Source organism: Gigantopelta aegis, chromosome 9 (assembly GCF_016097555.1).
Source record: "Gigantopelta aegis isolate Gae_Host chromosome 9, Gae_host_genome, whole genome shotgun sequence".
Classification (NCBI taxonomy): Eukaryota; Metazoa; Mollusca; class Gastropoda; order Neomphalida; family Peltospiridae; genus Gigantopelta; species Gigantopelta aegis.
Genome location: NC_054707.1, coordinates 83,306,116 through 83,325,887, shown reverse-complemented (window position 1 = coordinate 83,325,887; position 19,772 = coordinate 83,306,116). Strand labels below are relative to the sequence as shown.

The 19,772-nt window shown below is 39.8% G+C and overlaps 1 protein-coding gene across 1 annotated transcript; it reads right to left on the bottom strand.

Moving 5' to 3' along the window:
* Positions 1–1,284: 1,284 nt before the first annotated feature.
* On the bottom strand, positions 1,285–19,772 carry LOC121381308 (muscle LIM protein 1-like). The gene is made up of 6 exons (XM_041510567.1): positions 19,631–19,772; positions 8,407–8,533; positions 6,119–6,293; positions 5,494–5,605; positions 4,692–4,785; positions 1,285–2,331 (listed from the first exon to the last, which is right to left on the bottom strand). The coding sequence occupies exons 2-6, from the start codon at positions 8,519–8,521 to the stop codon at positions 2,291–2,293; spliced, it is 537 nt and encodes a 178-aa protein (XP_041366501.1). The 5' UTR covers positions 8,522–8,533; positions 19,631–19,772; the 3' UTR covers positions 1,285–2,290.

Genomic DNA, 19,772 nt, shown 5'->3' with positions numbered 1-19,772 from the left:
TTTCACTCTTAAATGTTGTATATAAATTAGCATCTACATGTATATCTGAACGAATAAAAAGGGTCCTCGATATCTTAATCAATGAAGATCAGACTGGATTTATGTCAAAACGATATATTGGCGAGAACATAAGGATTGTGTATGACATTTTATACTACACTGAATCCCAAAATATTCCTGGTATGTTACTAAGAGTAGATTTTGAAAAAGCGTTCGTCTCTATTCCATGGTCATTTATACATAAGACTCACATGTTTGGGTTTGGGGATCATATTAAACGTTGGATATCAAATGTTTATACACAAATATTAAAATAAGTGTTATAGTTAATGGCAATATATCTTCATCGTTTGACATACACAGGGGATGCAGACAAGGGGACCCATTATCGCCATATATATTCCTCCTTTGTGTAGAAATTCTGACAGGACTTGTGCACAAAAATAAGAAAATTAAAGCAATTTCAGTACAAAATAAAGAGTATCTCATTTCACGTTACGCAGATTTTATACTTGATTGTAGTTGAGAATCCTTCGAAGAGACAATAAATGCTTTGAATATATTTGCGAAATTATATGGACTAAAAATTAATTATGATCAATCTGAAGTCATATGGATTGGCTCATTTAAGAACAGTGCAGTCAGATATTTACAAAACCTTCATTTAAAATGGAATCCTTCCACTTTTAAAGCACTTGGCATTACCTTTAGTACTGATCTAGCTGAAATGACTAAACTTAACTATAATTCTAAACTGTTTGAAATTAAACAACTAATAAATATTTACCAAGTGATCACTGTATCATTCATTAGTTGAAAACATTTAATATAATAAAAATTTAAAAACTTAAAGCCTCTCGTCTCCAGTAACATATGTAATGTATAGTAATTTAATACAACATCTACTTCCCGCAGTATCGCAGAACATTAATCAACAATAAAACAACTGATAGGAAACTAATCATATGTATACAATTGTTATCAAGCTATGTTGCGTGCCAGTTTATGTGCGTGTATGTGCATGTATGTTTGTTTAATGTTAGAACTGTCATAGTTTTCATCATCTTTCTCTCTCTCTCTCTCTCTCTCTCTCTCTCTCTCTCTCTCTCTCTCTCTCTCTCGCTCTCTCACACACACACACACACACACACACACACACACACACATAAGCACACCACATGCACATACACAAAAACACTAGCGCGTGCATGCACACATATATGCACACAACACACACATACACTGAATACCAAGAATAACATTAAAACAAACAACAAATATTAATTATTTTAAATACATTTATTTAACTGTTTCAAACAAATCTCCGCTACTAGTAATCTACTTCACTGGGGAGGAAACGGGGATTGTGTCAAAAGGACATTTATGGTCAACGTGTGCAATAAGGAATATGTCGGTGACGATAATTAACATAAACTGAAGGTGACGAGAGCATCATACTTGGCGAAAAAATGAACCGGACAGTCTTTGGTCCTATTGGCCATCTATCAATATGTGAAGTTTTAACAAAATCGGCCAGGACAGTGAGAAAACTATGAAACTTGATGTTCATTTTCAATCATCTGTGTTGGTCTAGTAAGATATTATCATATCCTGCAACTCTTTGGAGGCCATTATTTTGTTAAATACCTCTAGAGCCGGACATCTATTCGAAATTGTTTGCTCATTTCCGCTCGGTATATTCCTTGGGTTTTTCCCGTTCTAACCAGTGTTTTACGACTGGCATAGATCCCTATGTGTCATACTGTAAATCCTAACAGGCGTCGAAAAGAAAGCCCCGGAATCGTTTATTACTGTAGAGGGAGTAGCGGGCTTTTAGACCTCAAGCCTGAGAATTTTATTATGGGCAACTTCTTTTTGAGCCATGTATTGCCCTGTTAGTTTAAATTTTTTGCCAAGTATAATAAAAAATAAGTAAATAAAACTGGTGCAGTGTGACAACTAACAACCCGTGGTAAGAGAAGACTGAGGCGAGTGAGGGAGATATCGTCTACGTGACGTGGCTCCAGCATGCATCATTTGTACAGCCCCACTGTACACATTAGTACGGCGTTACATGAATTAACGAAAATAATACAAGAATTAGCCAGAGAATGAAAATAACTTAAAGTAACTGAATAATAAAACAGTGCTGTAGTCATCCTTCATTGGATCCATGATGGTCGCCAGTTGTTGAAAAACAACATGGCGTCCCAAGGCGATGACGTATCCACCAATAGCAGACGAGAATGGATCTGCAATGGCGGCACCGATGTGTTGGGTTCTTCACCCTTTATATCTTTCCGTGAGGCCCGAACAGTTTGTGATAGCAGTCTGAAATAAAGTAAAAAGGTTAAAGTTGCATACTTGCCCAAATTATTTATTAATTTTAGTTTTTAAATGTAAAGATTATACCGTGAACAACATGTCCATAAACACAATATTAAACCAAATAATTTAATTTAGTATACAGCTGCAGTTTCCTTTCTGTGGAGAAAGAAACACGACGCTAGACAGATGTCAACTAACAATAACAAGTATTAAATATAAGATATTTATAACTCCCTCAACAATTGTGTTGTATTGGAGCTTGTGTGAGGGTTACATACCAGTAGTATAGGAGATTGTGTGAGGGTTACATACCAGTAGTACAGGAGCTTGTGTGAGGGTTACATGCCAGTAGTACAGGAGCTTGTGTGAGGGTTACATGCCAGTAGTACAGGAGCGTGTGTGAGGGTTACATGCCAGTAGTACAGGAGCTTGTGTGAGGGTTACATGCCAGTAGTACAGGGGCTTGTGTGAGGGTTACATACCAGTAGTACAGGAGCTTGTGTGAGGGTTACATGCCAGTAGTATAGGAGCTTGTGTGAGGGTTACATGCCAGTAGTACAGGAGCTTGTGTGAGGGTTACATGCCAGTAGTACAGGAGCTTGTGTGAGGGTTACATGCCAGTAGTACAGGGGCTTGTGTGAGGGTTACATACCAGTAGTACAGGAGCTTGTGTGAGGGTTACATGCCAGTAGTACAGGGGCTTGTGTGAGGGTTACACGCCAGTAGTATAGGAGCTTGTCACTGACTGCCTACATTGCTAGTTCGCCCAGTGTTTATCATTCTGTCGTAGATCAGTCAATTTCTATTGCATTGCAATAGGACGCGATGCTAATGTCCTATACCACATGATAGTGTGACGCATTTATAAACCTTCAAACCATGTTGTGATATCACGTGTACTTGTAAAGGCATATATCACGTGTACTTGTAAAGGCGTATATCACGTGTACTTGTAAAGACGTATATCACGTGCACTTGTAAAGGCGTATACCATGTGTACTTGTAAAGGCATATATCATGTGTACTTGTAAAGGCGTATATCAAGTGTACTTGTAAAGACGTATATCACGTGCACTTGTAAAGGCGTATATCACGTGTATTTGTAAAGACATCTATCACGTGTACTTGTAAAGACGTATATCACATGCACTTGTAAAGGCGTATATCAAGTGTACTTGTAAAGACGTATATCACGTGCACTTGTAAAGGCGTATATCACGTGTATTTGTAAAGACATCTATCACGTGTACTTGTAAAGACGTATATCACATGTATTTATAAAAGCGTATATCACGTGTACTTGTAAAGACGTATATCACGTGCACTTGTAAAGGCGTATACCATGTGTACTTGTAAAGGCGTATATCATGTGTACTTGTAAAGGCGTATATCACGTGCACTTGTAAAGGCGTATATCACATGTATTTGTAAAAGCGTATATCAAGTGTACTTGTAAAGGCGTATATCACGTGTACCTGTAAAGGCGTATATCACGTGTATTTGTAAAGGTGTATACCACGTGTACTTGTAAAGGCGTATATCACGTGTACCTGTAAAGGCGTATATCACGTGTATTTGTAAAGGTGTATACCACGTGTACTTGTAAAGGCGTATCCCATGTGTACTTGTAAAGGCGTGTATGACGTGTACTTGTAAAGGCGTATATCACGTGTACTTGTAAAGGCGTACATCACATGTACTTGTAAAAACATATATCACGTGTACTTGTAAAGACGTATATCACGTGCACTTGTAAAGGCGTAAATCACATGTACTTGTAAAAACATATATCATGTGTACATGTAAAGGCATATATCATGAGTACTTGTAAAGGCGTATATCACGTGTACTTGTACTTGTAAAGGTGTATATCACTTGTACTTGTAAACGTGTATATAACGTGTACTTGTAAAGGCGTATATCATGTGTTCGTGTAAAGGCGTAAATCACGTGTACTTGTAAAGGTGTATATCACGTGTAAAGGCGTATATCACGTGTAATTGTAAAGGCGTATACCATGTGTACTTGTAAAGGCGTAAACCATGTGTACTTGTAAAGGCGTATACCATGTGTACTTGTAAAGGTGTGTATGACGTGTACTTGTAAAGGCGTATATCACGTGTACTTGTAAAGGCGTATATCACGTGGAATAATTGCGGCGTGTTTGTTAAGGTCATGTCACGTAGTAATACGGCGCGTCTTTCTATCTAGAATTCTCTGCCATGTAAAATTAATTACGGCACATTTTTATAAAGTTTCATACCGCGTTGTAATAATTACGGTGCATGTTTTAGCTATAATTACACGGTAATTTTTACGCAACGCTCTTTGCCGCAGTCAACGTGACCTATTTGTGGACTCACTTTTGTCGTACACCTCCTCGTCATGGAAGGCCGCGGTGCTGGAGTCGACGGCCTTGCCACAGTTCTTACACTTGAAACAACTCTTGTGCCACGGCTGGAAGAAAATCAAAATGTGTGATTAACGACACACCAAGTCGAGGGTGATGGTGGTGATGGTGGTGGTGATGGTGGTGGTGGTGATGATTGTGATGATGGTGGTGGTGATGATTGTGATGGTGGTGGTGATGATGGTGATGATTGTGATCATGGTGGTGATGGTGGTGATGGTAGTGTGGCTATAACGCGTCATAGAGTCCCGACACTGTAAAGTACTAGAAACGTGAACATCGTGCCACCCCACTCCCACCCCCACAAACACCCCCACAAACACCCCACAAACACCCCCACCCCCACCCCCACCCCCACAAACACCCTTACCCCCGTGAACATTTCAAATCTAAAATCTTTTTCGTACAAATTAGCTACACGTATTTTGGGTTATTAGTCAAGGTTCTTTTAGATCATCTTGGAAAGAGGGCACTGTCAAATTAGCGGAGTTATTGATAGGTGGGTGTGGGAGCTGCCTCGGCCCTTCCCTAGTCAGGTCATGCTTACTTCACAAATCACCACATTAAAGTAACTAAAATGTGTGTTTGCGTGTGTGTATGTATGTATGTATGTATGTATGCACGTTTTGTCTTTCTATATTTGTGTGTCCGTGTTCGTGCCTGCGTGCTCGTCTGTGTACCTGTCTGTTTATGTGTGTATGTCTGTGTTTAATAAAAGGACACCAAGACATGTATCAATCACAGAAATGGCTTACAGTGTTGATTCCGATTGCCCGTTCCGCATCATACACGGCATTTCCACATCGGGGACATTTTGGGCCAATTCCGGAGGATCCTCCCCCAACACCGGCCATGGATGGCTTATTGCTGAAATGAAATATAACTAGAGTTACAATTAGTCTGGGTTTTCAGATATTCTTTCTAATCATAGATATAGACAGACAGATAGACAGAGAGACATATACTAGTAGATAGACAGACAGAGAGAGAGAGAGAGAGAGAGAGAGAGAGAGAGAGAGAGAGAGAGAGAGAGAGAGAGAGAGAGAGAGAGAGATTGGGGGGGGGGGGGCAGTCTGAGAGAGAAATGGGCAATGGCAATATTATGAGTATATCATTATAACAGTTGATGTCTATGGCAAAGATTTCATTTTGAACTATTTTAGTTAATCAAGACACTGTCATTGTATCCTCGTTTTAATTCAAGATGGCCGTAACCACATATTGTAAAATACTTTATTTTTGCGGGATGAAATTTTCGCGATTTGATGAAAACGAGTCAGTTCGCAAGCATTTATTCCCACCATCCCTTTCCCAGTAATAAACCCCTGAAGTACCGATAGTGATGTCACTAATTTAAACGTTTATTGTTTCGAAAAGTACCTCATTTCACATTCCTTGTTTCCTAGCCTCTCGCCGGTGTCCATGCTGAGTGCGCCCGCCCCACCGCCGAACCCGTAACCCTTGGGTCCGAACTTCTTGCCGTGACACTGCTTGCAGTACAGGTGGGCCTCGTGAGTGGCGGCGTTCGTGCTGTCCACCATCTTGTTACACATGTCTGGGAATAAACATTACAATACAGAGTAGGGGCATTCGTGCTGCCCACCATCTTGTTACACATGTCTGGGAATAAACATTACAATACAGAGTAGGGGCGTTCGTGCTGCCCAACATCTTGTTACACATGTCTGGGAATAAACATTACAATACGGAGCAGGGGCGTTCGTGCTGTCCACCATCTTGTTACACAAGTCTGGGAATAAACATTACAATACGGAGTAGGGGCGTTCGTGCTGCCCACCACCTTGTTACACATGTCTGGGAATAAACATTACAATACAGAGCAGGGGCGTTCGTGCTGTCCAACATCTTGTTACACAAGTCTGGGAATAAACATTACAATACAGAGCAGGGGCGTTCATGCTGTCCAACATCTTGTTACACATGTCTGGGAATAAGCATTACAATACAGAGCAGGCGCGTTCGTGCTGTCGAACATCTTGTTACACAAGTCTGGGAATAAACATTACAATACAGAGCAGGGGCGTTCGTCCTGTCAACCATCTTGTTACACATGTCTGGGAATAAACATTACAGTACAGAGTAGGGGCGTTCGTGCTGCCCACCATCTTGTTACACATGTCTGTGAATAAACATTACAATACAGAGTAGGGGCGTTCGTGCTGCCCACCATCTTGTTACACATGTCTGTGAATAAACATTACAATACAGAGTAGGGGCGTTCGTGCGGCCCACCATCTTGTAACATGTCTGGGAATAAACATTACAATACAGAGTAGGGGCGTTCGTGCTGTCCAACATCTTGTTACACAAGTCTGGGAATAAACATTACAATACAGAGTAGGAGCGTTCGTGCTGCCCACCATCTTGTTACACATGTATGTGAATAAACATTCAAATACAGAGTAAGCGCGTTTATGCTGATATTGTTATACAAGTATGCCAATAAACAAAATATAGAGTTGGGCGTTTGTGCTAATGGAAATTGAATGATGATTTTCAGATGTAAGCACTACTGACAAGGTGTGAATGTTTATATGTACTGTGTACTCACCACACTTGAATCACATATTGTGCCACTTGAAGCCGCACTACTTACTAGTACTACTGACTAGGTGTACTCACCACACTTGAAGCCGCACTACTTACTAGTACTACTGACTAGGTGTACTCACCACACTTGAAGCTGCACTACTTACTAGTACTACTGACTAGGTGTACTCACCACACTTGAAGCCGCACTACTTACTAGTACTACTGACTAGGTGTACTCACCACTCTTGAAGCTGCACTACTGACTAGGTGTACTCACCACACTTGAAGCCGCACTACTGACTAGGTGTACTCACCACACTTGAAGCCACACTACTGACTAGGTGTACTCACCACACTTGAAGCCGCACTACTGATTAGGTGTACTCACCAAACTTGAAGCCGCACTACTGACTAGGTGTACTCACCACACTTGAAGCCGCACTACTGACTAGGTGTACTCACCACACTTGAAGATGCACTACTGACTAGGTGTACTCACCACACTTGAAGCCGCACTACTGACTAGGTGTACTCACCACACTTGAAGCCGCACTACTGACTAGGTGTACTCACCACACTTGAAGCCGCACTACTTACTAGTACTACTCACTAGGTGTACTCACCACACTTGAAGCCGCACTACGACTAGGTGTACTCACCACACTTGAAGCCGCACTACTTACTAGTACTACTCACTAGGTGTACTCACCACACTTGAAGCCGCACTACTGACTAGGTGTACTCACCACACTTGAAGCCGCACTACTGACTAGTACTACTGACTAGGTGTACTCACCACACTTGAAGCCGCACTACTGACTAGTACTACTGACTAGGTGTACTCACCACACTTGAAGATGCACTACTCACTAGGTGTACTCACCACACTTGAAGCCGCACTACTTACTAGTACTACTCACTAGGTGTACTCACCACACTTGAAGCCGCACTACGACTAGGTGTACTCACCACACTTGAAGCCGCACTACGACTAGGTGTACTCACCACACTTGAAGCCGCACTACGACTAGGTGTACTCACCACACTTGAAGCCGCACTACTCACTAGGTGTACTCACAACACTTGAAGCCGCACTACTCACTAGGTGTACTCACCACACTTGAAGCACATCTTATGCCACTTGAAGCCACCGGCCAGCCTCTCCTCGGCGGCGTACACTGACTTGCCGCATTTCGGACACTTGGGGTTGTCCGCTGGTTTGAACGGCATCCTGACTCAGAGCTGTAACATAAAACAATACTAACATCACACTATTTAACAATTTTAACAATGAGATGGTAGTTTTCTCTTTTTTTTCTTCTTTTTTTTTTTCTTCTTTTTTTTCTATGTTTGTTTGATTTGGTGTTATATCGATATAGCTAGAGTAAATACTAGAATTTGCGTGAATGTAGAGTTATCGAAGTGTGTGTGTGTGTGTGTGTGTGTGTGTGTGTGTGTGTGTGTGTGTGTGTCTCATTGTGTGTATGTGTGTGTGTATGTGTGTGTGTCTCTGTGTGAGTGTATGTGTGTATGTGTGTATATGTGTGTGTGCATGTGTGTGTGTGTATGTGTGTGTGTGTATGTGTGTCTCATTGTGTGTATGTGTGTGTGTATGTGTGTGTGTGTGTGAGAGAGAGAGTGTATGTGTGTGTATGTGTGTGTGTATGTCGGTGTGTGTGTGTGTGTGTGTGTGTCCGTGTGTCTGTGTGAGAGTGTATGTATGTGTGTGTGTCTGTGTGAGAATGTATGTGTGTGTGTCCGTGTGTCTGTGTGAGAGTGTATGTGTGTGTATGTGTGTATGTGTGTGTGTCTGTGTGAGAATGTATGTGTGTGTATGTGTGTATGTGTGTGTGTGTGTATGTGTGTGTGTATGTTTGTGTGTGTGTGTGTATGTGTGAGAGTGTATGTATGTGTGTGTGTGTGTGTGCATGTGTGTGTGTGTGTGTGAGAGAGAGAGAGAGAGAGAGAGAGAGAGAGAGAGAGAGAGAGAGAGTGTGTGTGTGTGTGTGTGTGTGTGTGTGTGTGTGTGAGTATGTATCTGTGTGTGTGTGTGTGTGTGTGTTTCCGTGTGTGTGTGTATATGAGTGTGCGTGTGTGTGCGAGAATGGTGCGAGTACGTAAACCATGATTCATAATATCCGTACCCAAATGAGTTGTACAAATGTAATTCAGTAACGTTTTAGAATTGAAAATACAATTTTGTTTAATTTATAATACAAATAAATAAATCAATAAAATAATAAAATACCATGTTTACTCTATGAACAGATGCAAAACTGAAGGTTTTGTTTATTATTTATTTAAAATGTTTTCGTAAAATAAATCGATATAGAAACTTAGATATATCGGATGATTAATAACAGGTAACCTTTATTGAAGTTGAATAATGGTAAAACTATTAACATGGCAGGCGGTCTAGCAGAGAGGTTCATGGTAAATTATATCTAGAAAACTATTGGAAGAAAACTCTTGAAGAAGTCAGGAAATGCATTTTACCAGAAAAACTTTCAGATACTGGAAAAAGAAAGTATTTGGCCAATCGACCGTCGTTTTAGTACGTACAGAACACCGTGTGTAGTGTTTTAATGGTATAGCATTAGTTTTTACATTCAGTTTTGTATAATACAGTACACTATGTAGCAAAGTGCAATGTCACTCATCAGTAGATGACATATAATAACAGACGTTATGCAAAGTTTCAATCTTCTTTGTTACAAACATTGCTGCCTGTTGTTCAACTTCAGAAAATGAGACTTTTGTATGAATCGCTCGATATAACAAGTGCAGGCCAGTCTGTAATGAATATGATAGTGTTTCACATAATCGTGCAGATGAATAGATAAATGAGATAAATAATAGAAACCCACTATATAGGTTACTATCATTAATACAGGTATGGTATTACACAATGCTACCTACTGTTCTGAAATATTTGTGCAAGTGAGCACATTTAATAGTATAAAGATGAAACACAAACAACGAGACTTTGATTTCGCCCTTTTGGGTTTCGGGAGGGTGTGTAATGGAGGTGGGCTTAATGCATGGGCGTACGACCCGGGGGGGGGGGGGGGGGCGGGGGGGGCATTCCCCCCCCCCTCCCCCAAATTCGGGCCAAACAGTGGGAAAACAGTGGGGAAAACTCGGGCAGTTTTTATCTGGGTAAAATTTCGGGCAAATCAACCCCTCCAGCCCCCCTAAATCAAAGAGTCCCCATACGCCCATGCCTTAATGTGCATAGGTTCAATTCATTCTCAAGTTAAGTGTATCACATCAAAGGTACGCACGCACACAGGAACTCACTGACTATATGCACCTACAATAGGTACACGCATGTACTTCTGAAATAAGCTTTTAGACACTACACAATCGACTAGTATCATTCGTTTTATTTTTCACTCCCATCATATTAATGGGCGTATTGTGTCGGGGAAAAGGTGATAAAATCAAAGGATGGGGTTCAAGCAATGACTAACTCTATCACTAGTATTGTCTCAATGTGATATGATATTGTCTTTAGGACGTTTTCGTCAGGTTGTAATTCGTTTTCTTTACCTACTCTAGCCAACTGGTTTTCTTCAGTCGAACATCAAATAATGACGGTGTATATCCTGGAATGTTTTGAATGTAGTTATATGGATAATGGACTGAAGTATTTTAAATGTTAAATTGTATCGACTTAAAATACTGAAATAATATATAATAGATTCATATAAAAGGGAAGTTGACAACTGTAACATTAAAGTAATTTTTTATCATAAAGTTTTGTGTAAAACCGTGTGTGGAATTGAATCTATACAAAGATCAAGGTATGCAACGATATATTTTCAGTTGTTTCTTTTAGTTCCGTGTCATGAAAGATAACATATTATTAATAACAGTTTGGGTTACTACAACACTCTTGGTAGCTACTTGAAGTTTAGGATCGTCTTTATATCACTAAACTACAATAAAATAGAATGTAATGGGTTGAAGATCATTTTTCCCTGACAGAAATAGAGAGGAGGAAACAATATATCTAGCATAACCACGGAGCGACTAGTAATAGCAATCTGGCATGAGCTTAACTTCAACCGAACAATATACATACTGGGGTTTTTTTTATCAAATATAAATTATTAGTTGTTTTTAAAAACATTTTTATTAAACCCAATTTAAAAAAAAAAAAAGATTATAAAGAATTGCTATCATACGATACTGCTGCACACAATAAGTCGTTATTACAAGTCGCACCGTGAAAACGTGCCTTAAACAGGGTACTTCACAATATCGTGGGACCATTTTCTATGATAATATAATCGGAAAGGGATTTGGTTTAGGACACTCCACAAATAAAATAAAGATCTATATTTGTAGTGTCTAGTGGATGACCGCACAGAGGTATCACCAGTGCACATCGGTACTTACCCCAGCTGGAACATGGCCATCTAACAAAACAATATGTGACAATGTAAAGTCTAAACAAAATAGTACATGTATATTTGTTTTGGGGAAAAACACCTTGGTATAATAAACACTCGGCTATTCATAAATATACATTTCAAGGTGAGAAATGTTTTGTTTACTTCAATGACACAGGCGTCGGGAGAAGCCAGCAATTGAATGAAAGGGCCAGTAATTAATTCGCCTTCCAACGGAGAGGGGAGGTTATTCTCTTCAGAGTTAGTGGCTGTACCCCTGCCCCCCACCCCCCACACCCCCCGCTGTTTCTGACGTCTGTGTTAAAGACATCTCAGCACGTTGTTTTAAAGAAATTATCCAGAGATTGTAGCCGTTCAAAAGGTTTTCGTAAAAAAAGAGTTTACAATATTAAAATTACACTTGACTTACATTGTTTTGTTTTTTGCGTGGAATACGAATATCACCACTTTTTTCCAACAGCCATTCCATTCTTTGAAATCATTCGATCAAAGGTAATTTCCAAGTGTATTTATCCGTAAAATATTTTACATTTAAATCTTTAATGTGACCTAGTAATGGTACGCGACACATTGCCATCCCAAATTGTTTCAGCTTGTGAGATTTGATGGCCCTGCATGCATGCATCGGTATCCGACATATGGTTCACACAAGAAACGTCCAACTCGTCAAAGACGTGCGTATCAAAATACTGAAATGTCTTTTTAGATTTGTATTTGATGATCTGTAGTATTTAACTAACCCCTTGGTTTAATGTTGTTTGTTATTTCTATCACTAACTGATCACAATTTGATGATCTGTAGTATTTAACTAATCCCTTGATGATCTGTAGTATTTAACTAACCCCTTGTTTTGATGTTGTTTGTTATTTCTATCACTAACTGATCACAATTTGATGATCTGTAGTATTTAACTAATCCCTTGATGATCTGTAGTATTTAACTAATCCCTTGGTTTGATGTTGTTTGTTATTTCTATCACTAACTGATCACAAGCTGATGATCTGTAGTATTTAACTAATCCCTTGATGATCTGTAGTATTTAACTAATCCCTTGGTTTGATGTTGTTTGTTATTTCTATCACTAACTGATAACAATTTGATGATCTGTAGTATTTAACTAATCCCTTGGTTTGATGTTGCAACCTAGTCTTGGTTTGTTTAACGACACCACTAGAGCACATTTGGTAATTTTGATGTATAGTCTTAGAGAGGAAACCGGCAACATTTTTCTATTAGTAGCTGTCACGGGGATCCTATAATACCCGTAACTGAATGAAACACGATTGTCCAAATATCTCTCCTAACTGTATATCTATTAGATCTCTCTGTAACAGGCAGTTATACCCGCTGGCTCGTCTAGGTATGATCAGAGATACGATCTTATATAAAGTATATATTATTATAGCACGTTTAGTTCACTAGAAAACACAACAAAAACACAATACACTTTGGAATCTGTATTAACCTACGCTGACAAATGTACTGCCGCAGTAGTTAATTAACAACAACAAATAATAACAACCCAGAACTGATCACTTAATTAGTTAATCTCTAGGTGTCTAGTTTACACAATATGCTAATCACTTCACCGTAACACAACACCAACACGTGTGATAATTGAGAAACGCTTCCAGAAGAACTTAATTAATAAAGGAATTACAACTCTATTCCTAACTGGTTAATTTTTAATTAACCCTTACTACTCGTTCAGTAACGTGTGATAATTGAGAAACGCGTCCAGGAGAACTTAATTAATAAAGGAATTACAACTCTATTCCTAACTGGTTAATTTTTAATTAACCCTTAACTACTCATTCAGTAACCTTGTAACACAGAATTAATACTGGTACCTAACACAATAAAGACAATAACCTACAGTTTACCTAGGTCCTCTAGGATGACTGGTTAAGCTTTTTATAATTATTTAGGACAGTGAGCCTACAGATTACTGCGTCAGATGACCGGCAGCACCGTCTAAATAATATTGGTATAATACAGTATTAAAATATTTAAAGTGACATCAATCACATCAAGGTTATACAACAGAGCAGAAATGATATTTACCAAGTCCAAACGGACTAACGTTCCCTGGTGCCTTCCAATATGTTTCTCCACGATATCTCTAAAACCCTAGCTATTTATTCAAAACTCTCAGAGACAGCGAATATCGCCTGGGGGTACAAGGCGGTACCTCACGTATCATGTGGATTTTCCACAGCCACCACGCCGGCATATTTTTCTCTGATCGTCAGACTGGCTGTCGCCATTCCGCGAGCAATCCCCTGGTCATAAACAGCACTAGCGGAGTTATTACGTAACTACTGGCCACATGGCGTCCACAGCTGGACTAAGTGCATATTGGCATGCACGGTCGCGCGAAGGTATTACGTAACAAATTGCCCATCTGGGCTAAGTGCATTTGGAACTGCACACGGCCTTCTAAAACAATTAATATCGCCACAGGCGAAAAGAAATTAAGAGCATGTACCGTCACAGTAGCAAGGGATCTTTTATATGCACCTTCACACAGACAGACATATCACGGTCTTTGATATACCAGTCGTTGTGTACTGGCTGCAACGACAAATAGTCCAATTGGTCCACCGACGGGGATTCTAGACCGACCGCGTACCAGGTGAGCTCTTTACTAGGAGGCTATGCCCCCCGCAGACCCCCCCTCCAATAAGCACACCTCCCCCCCCCCCCCCCCCCCCCCCCAATTTTATTGAAATACATGCCAAACTGAATGGTAGAGTGTTAAATCGCTTTTAACAATGTTCGGATAACAGAGTTGAAATATCAGAAGAGCACGCAAGCTTGATACATTATACGGACTTCGCCCTCAAAGGGAACAGTTTTTTCGTGCACACTGACGATAATATGTGTTAATCTACTCGCCAGGGATACACCAAAACACTCTAACAGTATGGTGTGCAAGCAAATCTTCCAGTAGCATATTCAAGTAAGTCGCAAATTCCATTTGTCCGTAATCCGTATTGCTAGTCTCAGACTACCAACTGTCAGCAGAAAGTTGGATAACTCGATGGTTGCGTTGTAATTTCACCAACTCCAGACTTACGACGGATGCGTTCAGATTAACAACTAACGGGTTATACGACGAGAATCGAGTCGTAACAAGGCTCAGACTACCAACTGGACAGTTGTAGAAGTCGTGGCAGTTGGTAGTCTGACACTAGCATAAGTGTATAAGTATACGTATCCGTATACGTAATCCACAATGCACAGAGTGATCGGATACGCACACGCGCATCGAGGACGCATCAATAGAACCTACTCGACTCATCTGCACAGACAGTGAATCAGGCGGATTAAGCACTGCGGTTTACGTACACGGGTCAAAAATACGCATACGCATGCTGACTATGGACAGATGGAATTTGCGCCTAATACCGTATCTCTTAAAACGACATTCCAATTGAAATTATGATAGAGGGTATGCATTCACGTGATAGACATATTTTTATATATAGTAGGGGTCATTAAAATTCTTGAAAAGCATTTGGGGCTTAGTTTTAAAGAATAATGCAAGTATTTATCAATCTCTAACTGAACACCATGGCAGGGGAACGCAATACGTGTTTAACTGCACGGCACATTTTATGCTACATGTATTGGGTGACTAACGCAAGGTTAATTCCAGACTTGGTCTAGACGGTGTGCTGGGGGGGGGGGGGGGGTGACAGCCACATAGGTTACTCCTACCAAAGAGCAGCAAGGGATATATATAGATATAAGCAGATCTGTGCCTAGCCTAGAATAAACACTTTAAAACGAACACTTTTAATTTATATTTCGAGAGTGGGCAACTACCCTCTGCCTCTCACTACGTCAGTTACTTGAAAAACGCTTTCCTACATATACAGGACAGCACACGCCACGACTTTTGATGTATCGGACGAGAGGCACTGTTGGGAAAGAAAAGGAGAAAAGACAGGTCCAACCTACGACCTATCATACCTCCGACGAGCGCTGTGGCATAAAGCTACATGTATCAGCCCTCACCACCACCACCACCCTCCTTCGCCGACAAGACAGAGAGGTAAAGAATGCGAATGTGATGCTAAAAGTGGTTAAACTTGGCGTGGAATTCAGAAGCTGGTGAATCACCGGTCCATATGCCGCGTGTAAACACAGCTCGCGCCACGAGTTAATAGGTGTGTGCGGTCTTGCTTGTTACTCGCTGATAACGCAAATCGCGCAAACCCCGCGAAAACCAGCCGACAGCCTCGCCACAGACCCACTATTTATAGGCTCTTCCTAGATAGGTAAATGGAACTGGCAGACTGTGGGTGAAACCCGCTACCGTACCTGCGGGCTTGTATGTCAGTAGAAATTGGGAAGCGAAAGCATACGATGTTTCCCAGATGGTTTATGTTATGATTATGTTTTAAGACAAATTATGTACCCGTTCTTCATGTGTTAACTAATTTAGCTGAGCGCCCTAGATTTGGTCGTTGCCAACTAGCTCGGTGACAGACAGACATTGACAGAGAGACGGATTGATGAAGAAACAGACAAGACACAGACTTACAAACCAACAGATGGACGGTATACAAGAAACAGACCTATAGACCAACAGACGGACGGTAAACAAGAAACAGACTTACAGACCAACAGACGGACGGTAAACAAACTACGCCTGTACTTAGAATATCCCAAGAACCGTTACCTTTTTCAGACAAGTTGATATAGTTAAAACTGGTATGTGCTGTACTGTCAGGTCCATAATTAAACGTGGAGTAGACCAAATATTATGAAAAGTTGTCCTAATTCAAAAGGGCCTTTTGTCTACTTCTAAACACCCGATCTTACTTCCCACGATTCTCCATGTATTGCACACACACACACACACACACACACACACACACACACACACATACACACACACACGCACACACACACCACCCCCTTGTTTTAAGGTAGGTACGGTCGTTTGTGGAAACAGGAGGCCGCGCGCCAATACCTTTCGTCTCTAACAATTTAGTTTTTTCTCTCGTCCAAACACGTGTCCAGCGACTTCTATAGCAAAGGCCATGATATACGCTGTACTTTCTCTTAAAAGACCGGCCTCGGTGGCGTTGTGGTTAGGCCATTGGTCTACAGGCTGCTAGGTACTGGGTTCGGATCCCAGTCGAGGCATGGGATTTTTAATCCAGATACCGACTCCAAACCCTGAGTGAGTGCTCCGCAAGGCTCAATGGGTAGGTGTAAACCACATGCACCGACCAGTGATCCATAACTGGTTCAACAAAGGCCATGGTTTGTGCTGTCCTGCCTGTGGGAAGCACAAATAAAAGATCCCTTGCTGCCTGTCGTAAAAGAGTAGCCTATGTGGTGACAGCGGGTTTCCTCTTAAAAACAGTGTCAGAATGGCCATATGTTTGACGTCCAATAGCCGATGATAAGATAAAAAATCAATGTGCTCTAGTGGCGTCGTTAAATAAAACAAACTTTACTTTCTCTTAAAAAGTGCATACGAAAGATCCCTTGTTGCTAATGCAAAAAAAAAAAACTGTAGAGAGTTTCCTGTAAGATTAAATGTGAGAATTCCAATGTTTGACATCCAATAGCTGGTGATTAAACCATTAATATGTTCTGGCGATGTCGTTAAACAAAACAAACTTTCATTGAAGACTAGGTGTCAGAATTATAAACTGTTTGACACCCAATAGCCAACGGTTAATTACATATTATGCTCTAGTGGTTTTGGTAAACAAAACAAACTTTTAACCGTAATTAAAAGTCGATAGTTAAACAGTCGTATAGGCGATGGAAGCGGGGAGAGAGCGCGGGCTTCTCCACTTTGGAAAACGATAATCATTGGTCCCTCCAACTGCAGGTTTCTTCCCACACCTATGGCATTCCATGCCTGGTTGTTTAACTCACAAACTGTAACTGTGATCCGTTTCTTTCTTTGTCCTCAGCCAACTCTTGTAACTAATCTGCACTAAAGCAGCATTTAGCTAATTTAGAAGATAGTAACTTGATACACACGTGTGTGGATAGATACGTAGAGACAACTGGTCTGCAGTAAAAGTGGGGATTTGTTTTTCTTCTGTGATAGTGAAATTGTTCATTTTATTAGCCATCTTCAGTTCTGGTTGTTATTTGTTTTGGGGGTTTTGTTGTTTTTCTTTTTCTTTTTTCTTTTGTTTAGCTAAGATTGGTTGTGTATGCATTAAACGATAACAGAAAATATTTAATCAAATAAGAAAAGCAGTGAAGCAAGTTTAAAAGAAATTCTCGCTCAAAAGGATGCTCTTTTTCAAACACAAATGCACGGCCGATGATGTGTGTCGATGAGTGATACACTAAAACAACATAAACTTTTAAAAGTGTCCTAACACACAGGACCAATACGAATCTGTCATTAGCATATTCAATATCGTATCTCTGCTCAAGACTGATTCTAAAAGATGTAATGATAAAGCCAAGATGGTCTGCAACCATTGGGGGAGATAATCTCCACCACGATATATGGTTCTAACTCAGTCTGTGGAAGAACTAATGCCAAGCAAGGAACCACTGGCGTAGCCAGGATTTTATATTGGGGCACCCATAATAATACATTACATTATACGATAGATTATAATCTAGAAAGTTTGAGTGCAAATTGTGACGAAATCAATAAATGTTCACGTTGTTTTCGTTATTGTTTTTGTTTGTTCCAAAGGAACAAAATTACCACACCAGACCAGACTAGATTGACTCGGTTATTCCATTTGTGTTCTATATATTCGTCACAGGTCTAATAATGCAAGTTATCAAATTCGACATTTTCTATATATTCGTCACAGTTTTTATAATGCAAGTTATCAAATTCGACATTTTTATATACTCATCGCAGTTCTTATAATGCAAGTTATCAAATTCGACATTTTCTATATATTCGTTACAGTTCTAATAATGCAAGTTATCAAATTCGACATTTTTTTATGCATTCGTCACAGTTCTAATAATGCAACTTATGAAATTCGACATTTTCTATATATTCGTCACAGTTCTAATAATGCAAGTTATCAAATTCGACATTTTGTATGTATTCGTCACAGTTCTAATAATGCAACTTTTGAAATTCGACATTTTCTATATATTCGTCACAGTTCTAATAATGCAACTTATCAAATTCGACATTTTCTATATATATTCGTCACAGTTCTTATAATGCAAGTTATCAAATTCGATGTTTTCTATATATTCGACATAGATCTAATAATGCAGCTTATCAAATTCGACATATTTTACATATTCGTTATAGTTCTATCAATGCAGTTTATCAAATTCACAATAGGACAAATTGTTTTTAAGGTCCTGAAAATTAGGCTTCATGTGTAGAGTTTGCTAATAACAATTCAACCCAAAATAGACTTTTTTGTAGTTTTTACAAAACAATCGTAAATACTAGAAACAGATTTACTTGTATTGAAATATTGAATATAAATATGCGTTAACTATAACATGTTTAGCTTCAATGCTCTGTAGCAGGTATAAACCAGGCATAGATATCGATATAAAGTCAATAAGATTTGGTTAAAGCACGAGTTTACATCCTGTTGCCATCGGTTTGTTCCGCTAGCCGACGATTATTTAATCAACGTGCGTTGTTGTGGTGTTGTTTAAAACTAGCTTTAACTTGAGACTCTAATCTGAGACTTAATTCACTAACGTATAGCAACTGCAATGCAAACATACTTGCAAAGACGATGGTATCTAGCCCAAGCAAGCTTAAACAAGCCCAAGAGAACGTGAATTGTTAATTAGGTCCCTGAATTCTATTTACAATTTTTAAACATATTAAAATAATAAATGTTGCCTCGCATATAATAGTGAAGTATTATTTATATACGGGGGGAAACCAAATCCCATGTACAATATAAATACAATTATTACATATCTTACCTTTAGGTTGCTAGTCAACTGCCGGTTTTGGCCCAGTCACCTCTTGGAATGAACCAATCTTCTTTTCGGAAACAGTTACTTCAGCAGCTCAGCTCTTTTGCACACTGCCCGAATATATGTCTATGCTCACTTGACTCAAGAA